This window comes from Nannospalax galili, unplaced genomic scaffold (assembly GCF_000622305.1).
Source record: "Nannospalax galili isolate Female #2095 unplaced genomic scaffold, S.galili_v1.0 scaffold160, whole genome shotgun sequence".
In the NCBI taxonomy this organism is placed as follows: Eukaryota; Metazoa; Chordata; class Mammalia; order Rodentia; family Spalacidae; genus Nannospalax; species Nannospalax galili.
The window spans coordinates 1,297,752-1,307,169 of NW_008346900.1; the positions used below are offsets into that span (position 1 = coordinate 1,297,752).

Below are 9,418 nucleotides of genomic sequence, written 5' to 3' on the forward strand. Positions count from 1 at the left end.
TCCTGGGCCTCCCATGCCTGCAAATACTAGTGGAAGGTGTGTCCTGCCTGTCAACATCTCCATCCAAGCCTCTAAGACTTGCCCTGCTTTGACTGGCTCAGGACATAGGTGTGCTCAGAACCAATCACTTGCTGGGCATGGAATATGCTCCCTGGCTTTGCCCAGGTCACATGCTCCAGATGCTTCTTGCATTTCCCAAAACCATGTGGCTCCCCTAACAGGGGTGTGGGCTCTGGGGAAGGGGAGGGATGCTTTAAAATGGTCATGGGGACCCATCCGCCCACCTGGACAGTTGTCCTATCCAGCTGTAGCCCAGGGACGGTGGAAGACATGGAGGAGTAGGACAGAGCATCAGCAGCCCTCTATCGTATTGAGCCAAAGGGTCCCCACCATGTGCTGGAGGATCAGGCCTCAGGTCCCCTCTTGAACCAGAGTGAGCCATGTCCCAGGCCACCCCATCTCTGAGGCATCTGTCTCCCCTCCAGGTCAGACCTAGCATCCTCTCTAAATGTGGTCTATTCCAAGGCCTCTGGACAGATCGTCTTTATGTAGAGCAGAGGTGGCCACACCACAGGGAGAGATGGCTGTGCAGCGGGGCTAGAAACCACATTCTTCCAAAGACAGCGGGACGAGGCTAGTAGGCAGCACCCACACAGGGGTGAATGAAGGCCAACTGAGCTAGAGGTCGGCCTCAGAGACGCAGCCTGGGCCTTTCCTCAGCTTACCAGGCTGGGGGTCAGCAGACAGACACCCCTGAGGCCCCATCAGAGAGTAAGCTGTATTGGGGGGCTCTTCCTCCTCCACGAGCTCCCTCCCCCTAAGACATGAGCTGAGTAGCTGCCTCTCCTGCCACTCCCATGAGTAAAGAATGGCACATTTCCAGTTTCCACCAGCTGCTCAGAGGTGGAAGCTCCCCAGTCCCTGTCCAGTTCCCTGTCCATAGTTTAGGCCACATCAGAGGGTCCCTGATCACCACTGTTCCCTGCATTTGAGAAAGACAGTGTCCATCACTCATAGAGCTCTGGCCTCCAAGCCTACACTAGCTGCAGAGTACTCACCACAGCACACAGTCAGCCACTCCACTGATCAGTTTCTTCTCCAGACCAGGTGGTCCTTGCCCCTTCCCAGGCTCACCTGACTCGCCCCCCCGGAGTACTCAGTGGGTATGTTCCTTCTTGTCTGTGAATAGGGAGATGTCAGGGGCCAGCAGAAAGCACCCTGCAGAGCCTGTGCCCTCACGAGGATGTGAGCATGCTGCTCCCTCCCAGAGCCCAAGGCAGATGCACAGGCCCTGCCATCAGAGCCCAGAAGCAGGTGCAGAGACCAGCCAGAGCAGGACATACAAAAGCCAGGGCACCCAAAGGTCCGAAGACAAGCACAGGGTCAGAGGGCAGGGAGCATCAGGTGGGGGAGACCCCTCCATCCACACATGATGAGGAGGGGGCATCACTTCTCAGTTTGCACCCCAAGTCCTTTGGGTGGTAGAGGGACCCCTGGGACTGTCCCCTAGTCTTCCTTCCTTGCTGGGTGGAACTGCCCCTCAGTCCAGTGTGCTTCCAGGGGCAGCTCCTAGGGCCTCCGGGGGTGCAGGAGATGGTCCCACTCTCCCCTGCCCAACCTGCTGGAGGACTTCTTTGGGCTTTCCCTCCCTCTCCAGCCCTCTCCCCCCTCTGTGGCTCCCCCTAGACACCTGGTATACTGAAACCCTCCCTTTTGCCTCCTGGGCCCAATCACCCCCCACAATTCTGACGAGTAATGACCCCCTCAGCTCATCTCCCACTAGCGTCCTCCTTTCCCTCAAGTGATGAGGTGTGTGCTGAGCTGGCTATGTCTCTAAGTGAGGTTAGGAGGAGAGAAACAAGTCCAGTAGGCCCTCTGTGCCCACAGGCTCCACATCTGTCGATTCAACCAACAGCAGATCAGAAGTATTCTAAAAAAGAATTGCATCTGAAGCCAGGCATGGTGGTGCGCACCTTTAACCCCAGCCCTCAGAAGGCAGAGGCAGGCAGATCTCTGTAGTTCGAGGCCAGCCTGGTCTACATAGCCAGTTCCAACGAACAGAATATGCACAGACCAGACTGTCTTGTCTGTATTCCAAGAAAAATACAGTATAACAGCTGTCTGCTCAGCACTTGCTTCCTGTCAGTCACCTAGAGTGGATCTCTGTACCAGGAGGGTGTACGCAGTCAGCCTTGTCAAATGCTGCACCACTTTGTGTCTGGGACTTGGTACTCACAGAGCAGGAGACCTGGGACCAAGTCCCCAACACTGAGGGATGGCAGTACACAAATGTCCCAGACCCCTGCTCTGGTGCCAGAGAGGGAGTGGGGAATGCAGGAGTTGAGCCATTCCTTGGAAACTGAACACGTGCACACATGCACACATGAATGTATACATGCTGCACATATGTGAACACATGTTTACTATACACAGCACAAAATGTATGTTCCACCCATGCCCACATACACACAGACATACATCTGTGAAGCACACACATATCTGTGCATGTGTGCAAATATGTACACATGAACACAAGTGTGTACCCCAGACACAGCTCCTCAGGCATACACACGTGTGTGCTTGTGTGCACATGTGCATATGTTCAAGAGGCACACCCCCAGGCATGCATTCACATATACAAAGGCAAGCATGCACACACATTCACACCAGAGCACACGTATGAACAGACATGCCCACACAGGTACCCCATGAGTACACACACCCCTCACAGTGCCCCTCCTCCTGCAGCCATGGTCCTGTTGTTCGTCATGTGGATGAAGCGGCGGGAGAAGGAGCGACACACGAAGCAGCTGCTCATCGACCCCGAGGACGACGTACGTGATAACATCCTCAAGTACGATGAGGAAGGCGGCGGTGAGGAGGACCAGGTGAGCCCTAGGCTCCCTACTGCATCCCAGGGGCTCAGCAGGGTGTGCACTGGGGTTTAGTGTGAGATGCCACTTTTCTCCCCAGAAAGGTGTCATGTGTTGCTTTCCAGAGGCACAGATCCGGACACGGGCTGCAGTTCCCAGCCAGGTTCCTGCCTGTGTGCATTCTCCCAGGCCTGGACTAACTGTGCGCTGTCTGCATCCTCTCAGCAGACCTGTCCTCCTCCCCATCCCCCCTTTCTCTAACCACCAGCTCCAGCCCATTGCTGCCTTGTGCCCTGGAGGAGACAGTCCAGTGTCTGCTGTGGACACCGGTACCTCCTGCTGAACATCCCCAATTGGGGGGGCTGTTGATCACAGTGTGTGGACTGCATAGAGTACCTAGTAGGGACAAGGAGGGCCCAGCCCTCTCCTGCTGAGCTACAGGCAGGATGGTCATCTGGGGGGATGGGGTGCCCAGGCCCCTGCAGGCAGCTGGTAGGCACAGACTCCCCACCTACCTGGAGGTCAGGCAGGCTTGGGACAAAAAGGAAAGGAGGTGGGTATTGTGGAAAGGACAGGCCCAGAATGGACTTGGAGCCAGGTTCAGGAGCAGGGTGGCAAATGTGTTTGGAGACAAGGAGTGGCAACCTTAGGGCACCCTCGGACAGGTGACAGAAATGGATGAGAGTGCACTGAGGACTGTCCTGGTCCCCTGCTGTTACTCCATCCTGTGATCCCGGACTGTCTTGTCTTGCACCCCCAGGACTATGACCTTAGCCAGTTGCAGCAGCCGGAAGCCATGGAACATGTGCTGAGCAAGGCCCCTGGTGTGCGGCGGGTGGATGAGCGGCCAGTGGGTGCTGAACCCCAGTACCCAGTCAGGCCTGTAGTGCCCCACCCAGGTGATATTGGAGACTTCATCAACGAGGTATGAGCAAAGTGTCTCCTTTAAAAATAAAACCCTGTTAACACATGTACACACACACGCACACACACACGCATGCATGCACATACGTACACACACGCACATGCACACACAACATACACAAAAACACATACACGCACACACGTGCACGCACATAGACACATGCATGCACACACACACATACACACACACACGCGCACACACACACACACACACATGGGGTTCTGTGGCTCAGAGGTGGTTCAGACCCAGGTCTGACCTCCTGCTGTACAGTCTCGAGCACGTTAGCTCCTGAGTCAGCTCCTCCAAGGTCTAAGATTCTTACCACTGGGGCTTAGCTCTCAGCAGGGGCTTCATGGGAATTAGGAGCCACCAAGGCCATTGTGCCCACAATAGGTAGAAGCAGAAAGAACCGTTCTGAGGGGAAATGGCAGAGGGCACAGCTCTTGGATACACAGGTCCCTCCAGCCCTAGTTTGGGACCTGGCCAGTTTCAGTCTAGGCTGGAACCCTGCCACCCAGGCAGACTGACCTGCCATGTCTTGGCTCTACCCAGCCACCTCTGCCCACCACCCTCTATCAGAACACAAAGATGAGAACCCAAGAGATGGTATCCACAGAGCCCTGCTTCCTAACCTTCAGCATTTGGCTGCATTAAAGACCCAACGACAAGCTTCCCCGCACTGGGAGAAGCTTGGCACATCTCTTACAGCTGAGTCACGAAGGTTCAGGCTCTGCTCCACAGCACACCCCTGACTCTTACAAAGTCTGCAGGAAGAAAAGACAAGCAAGGGAACAAACAATTCCATGACGGCACAGGTTTTGTGTGTGGAGGGCGGAGGGGACCCTTCAGAGGGGAGATCTCTAGGTCCAGAAACCAGGGAGCTCACTGTTTGCTTACAGGGTAGTTATAGGGCAGAACAAAGAACCAGAGAAGGAACATGAGAGGGGTAACCAATGAGTGCTGACCATGACTGGCATCAGTAGGGCCAGGAGGACAAGACTCTAGAAAAACAAGTTACTTTAGTCCTGGAAACCAAATGACTTTAGTTTTGAAACTTATTGTTTAACCAAAATGGAAGTTTTACAAAATCACAGGGCCCTGGCGAACACCTCTGTCCACCTTGCTTCACGGTAAAGCAAAGAACAGCTAAAGCAGCCCCATCTGTGGCACCACACACCTGTCTGCATGGAGATGGGAGGAGCTGTGCTTTTACCACTGGTCCCCAATACTCACTGTAGTCACAAAATGAAGTCAGAGACATTTGTACGATTTTCTTAAATAACTCAGTGTGTGAGTCAGCAAACATCTAGAAGTTTCCTCAAAACATTCCCATAAGAGAGGTCATTCAAGACACCAGGTTCTGCAGTTGCCCAACAACACCATGAGCAACAAAACATTTAAACCCCCAAGGCATATTCCACTCCCTGACCTACAGTCCACAGTCCACTTTTAAGTCACTCAGAAGAAATTAAAGATAGAAATTAAAGGTACTGGATAGGGAATAGTACTCCTTTCCCACGACAGGGTCGGGCCAAAGTGACGCTCAGAAGAAAATGCATACACATCATAGAGTTAGAAAGGGTGGGTACAAAGGGATGAAGCTGCCAACTTGAGAAGCAAGGGGGAGAGGGGGTAAATCAGCAGGAAACCCAGAGAAGAGTGTTCTGAGAAAAGGAATTAAGGAGAGCTGCCGGGCTAAGGGGGTGGCTCAGAGGGGAGAGTGCCTGCCTAGCAAGTACCAAGCTCTGGGCTCGATCCCCAGCACTGCAGAAAGCTGTCCACGGTGCTGCAGAGTCATCCTGAGCTACATAGTGAGTTCAAGGCCAAGCTGAATGACATGAGACTTTCTCAAAAACCAACCAACAAAAATTAACACGGGAGAAACAGACAGCCCAGCCCTCTCTCTAACCCTAACCCTAGATCTAACCATAGCCCTATCACTAACCCTATCCATAAATATAACACTATCCCTAATGCAACCCTAGCCCTATCCTTAACCCTAACTCTAACCCTAGCCTATCCCTAACCCTAACCCAACCCTATTCCTAACCCTAATTTTAATACTAGCCTGTCCCTAACCCTAACCCTAGCTCTAACCACAGCATTAACCCTATTTAATTCCTAACCCTATTCTAACCCTAACTTTAACTCTAACCCTAACCTTATACTTATCAATACTAACCCTACCCCTAGTCCTAACCATACCCCTAATGCTAATTCTAACTCTAGCCAAACCCTAACCCTAACATTACAACTAACCTTAAACCTAGACCTAGCCCTAACCCTAACCTTAACATTAATCCATAGCCAGGCATGGTGGCACAGGCCTTTAATTCCAGCACTTGGGAGGCAGAGGCAGGAGGATCTCTGTGAGTTTGAGGTCAGCCTGGTCTACATAGTGAGTTCCAGGCCAGCTGGGGCTACAGGGAGACCCTGTCTCAAAAAGACCAGAAACAAAAACAGAATCACTAACCCTACAACTAGCCCTAACCTTTACCCTAGTCTATAACCCTCTATAACTCTAGAGCAAAGCCCACGTTTAATCCTAACCATCACTTACCCTGTCTTTAACCCTAAGCCTAATCCTAGCCCTAACCCTACCACTAACATTAAACCTAGCCTAGACCCACAAATAGTTAATGTGTAGAAAATAAGAGACCACAGAGTACTCAGACCTAAACGGGACATACATTGTATGACATTCTGGGATATCACATCTTCTCCGAAGGCTCAGGGATCGTTGTGGAAGAGGGGGTGGAAAGGTTGTAAGAGTCAGAGGTGGTAGAGGAATAAAGGAAACTGTTGTCTGGACACCACAGGGTGGTTGCACATACGAACCCACAGCACTTAGGACAGCATGCACAAGACTTGTGCAAAGTCAAGACAGATAGGAGCCCAGCATGGATGGGGGATGGGCAGGAAGGCCCAGCCCTGAGAATCTCTTGACTACTGATGGACACGAGAAGGGGGAGAGTCAGCCTTCCTCACTGGTGTGACACCTGGATGGGCTGACCAGACTTCAGGGCATGGACCCACACCCAGGAGCACTTGGAAGGCACGGATTGCAAGAGGACAAGAGAGAGAGAGAGAGAGAGAGAGAGAGAGAGAGACAGAGAGAGAGAGAGAGAGAGGAGAGGAGAGAGAGGAGAGAGGAGAGAGAGGAGAGAGAGAAAAAGAAGTGAGAGGAGAGAGAGAGAGAGAGAGAGAGAGAGAGAGAGAGAGAGAGGCAAGACAACTAGACTCTTGCTTCCATCTCATATAAACATGCTCTCATGACACAGCCAGATATGGACTGAGATTTTAAACGCCGTGGAGCTTGGGTTCTGGTGTTACACTGTATTGAACTATTGGCTACCACAAGACAGACTATACATTATCTGATGATGACCACAGAAGTTCTGGGAAACCCCAAGATATCATGTCATGCTAAAGAGTAGAAGTGGAGCATGTAGGGGGTTACTCATGAATCCAATGTGCCAAGGAATTTGGGTCTCTACTTTCTGGGCATAGAAAAGAGCTGCAGTCTGCTCCCTCTCTTGGCATCTGGCATGGCCATCTGACTTTCTTGCCAATGGAACGTGGGTGGAAGCGAACATTGTCACTGCCAGACAGAAGCTTGGAAGGCAAGTGCTCCGTTTGCCACCTTCTCTTTCTATTGCTGTGATTATTGTGAAAACTCACATTGAGAAAATGTCTTCGCTTGAGTCTCTGCATGACTCCCAGAAGGGAGGAGAGGAGAGAGCAAGAGGAGAGAGAGAGAGAGGAGAGAGAGAGAGAGAATAATGGAGGACATGACGTTAGGAGGTAGTGGACTAGAAAGTGAGTAGGGAATCTGAATGTGATCAAATTACAGAATCTGAAATTGTGAAATTCTGGAATCAATTAAAAAGTGTTTTTTTAAAGATCCTAACCTAGCCCTAGCTCTAACATATTCCTAGGCTAAAACCTAGCCTTGGCCCTAACACTAACCCTGACTAGCCCTAGCCTGAACATTAACCCTCTCCCTAACCCTAACCTTAGACTGGCCCTAACCCTAACTAGCCCATCCCAGTCCTAGAATTAAATCCAACTCTAATCTAATCCTAGCCATATCTCAAGGACTAACATTGGCCCTAGCATCTAATCATAATCCTCATCCTAACCCCAGCATTAATCCTAACTATAACCCTAGCAATAGCCTTAACACAAGCCTAGCCCTAGCCCTAATCCTAACCATAACCATAGCCAAATCCAGTCTTTGCCCTAACCCTAACCGTAACCCTAGCTCAAACTCTAGCCTTTGAATTAAACCTACCACTAATCCTAACACTAACTCTAGCCCTAACCGGAACTATAATCCTAGCCCTAACCCTAATCCTACCCTTGGCCCTAGCGCTAACCTTGACCTGAACTCTAGCCTAACTCTAACCAGAGCACTGACCCTAAGTCTAACCCTCGCCTAACTGTAGGCCTAACCCTAACAAAACTCTCATCCTAAACTCAGCCCTATCACTAACCCTAAAATAAACCCTGGACCTAACCCTAGCCCGAATCATAACCCTCGGTAATGCAGCACACCACCCTCAGGGTCCACCCAGTCCTTGGACACTTCCTCAGTGTGGCCACTGGTGGCATTGACCTTGCTGCCCCTATATTCTCCATCCGTCCTTACAAGCATACTTCCTTTTTGGCCTTCTGAACTACCCTGAAGGTAAACACACCTTATGGTGAGCACCACCGTAAGCAAGATCCTGCTCCACCTCCCGTGTGTTCGTGTGGGTTCCCTTTCTGTTCTGTCAGCTCTCTGGGTTGACCGCACACACACACCCCTCCCTAACCCCTCATCTCTGTGACCCCCAGGGACTTCGAGCTGCTGACAATGACCCCACGGCACCCCCCTATGACTCTCTGCTGGTCTTTGACTATGAGGGCAGCGGTTCGACTGCGGGCTCCGTCAGCTCCCTGAACTCCTCCAGCTCTGGGGACCAAGACTATGACTTTCTGAATGACTGGGGGCCCCGGTTCAAGAAGCTGGCGGACATGTACGGGGGCGGCGAGGAGGACTAGCGGGCCTCACCTCTCCCACCAACACGAGAAGGGCACTTGAGGCCGAGCAGCAGGACTGAGCCAAGGCGCCGGAGTGGTCCTGGTGTCAGGAAGCCCCTCCCCGCTGTCATCGCCCCACATGGAGCTGCGCAGCATGGACACAGGCCACCGGGCACCCACCACCACTGCTGCATCTCAGCAGCCACATACCACGAAGGGAGAGCCGGAGGCACGGCCCTAACTTCAGTTTCCTAGAACAGAAGCACTGTTTAAAACACAAATCAAAAAAAAAAAACAAAAAAAAACAAAAAAAAAACGAAAGTGCCTTTTGGTACACGTGACAGATTTCCAACTCAGGAGTGACTGAAAGAGAGCGGACAGCCGGAGGCCCCAACCTCCCTCCACCCTGCCCTGAAGCCCAACCCCATCTGGTCCCCTCTGAAAGGAAAGCACCAGGCAAGGAATGCATCTTTTTAAGTCTTTTATTAAGAAAAAGAAAGTGGTGGCTTATTTGCAAAAATAGTTTGAAGTCCAGCTTTTGCTGTGTGCAGTTGGGGTCTCCTGGCCCCTTTAGCTCCCAAGGCTGGGAGGCTCA

At 51.8% G+C, this 9,418-nt stretch overlaps 1 protein-coding gene across 1 annotated transcript in view; it reads left to right on the forward strand.

Annotated features, from left to right (window-relative positions):
* Cdh4 (cadherin 4) overlaps positions 1 to 9,139 on the forward strand; it is a 103,287-nt gene extending 94,148 nt beyond the window's left edge. The window contains exons 11-13 of the mRNA XM_017800667.1: positions 2,749 to 2,888; positions 3,634 to 3,798; positions 8,638 to 9,139. Of these exons, the coding sequence (XP_017656156.1) occupies positions 2,749 to 2,888; positions 3,634 to 3,798; positions 8,638 to 8,844 (512 nt within the window). The 3' untranslated portion in view covers positions 8,845 to 9,139. The remainder of the gene's footprint in view (positions 1 to 2,748; positions 2,889 to 3,633; positions 3,799 to 8,637) is intronic.
* The last annotated feature ends 279 nt before the right edge of the window (positions 9,140 to 9,418 follow it).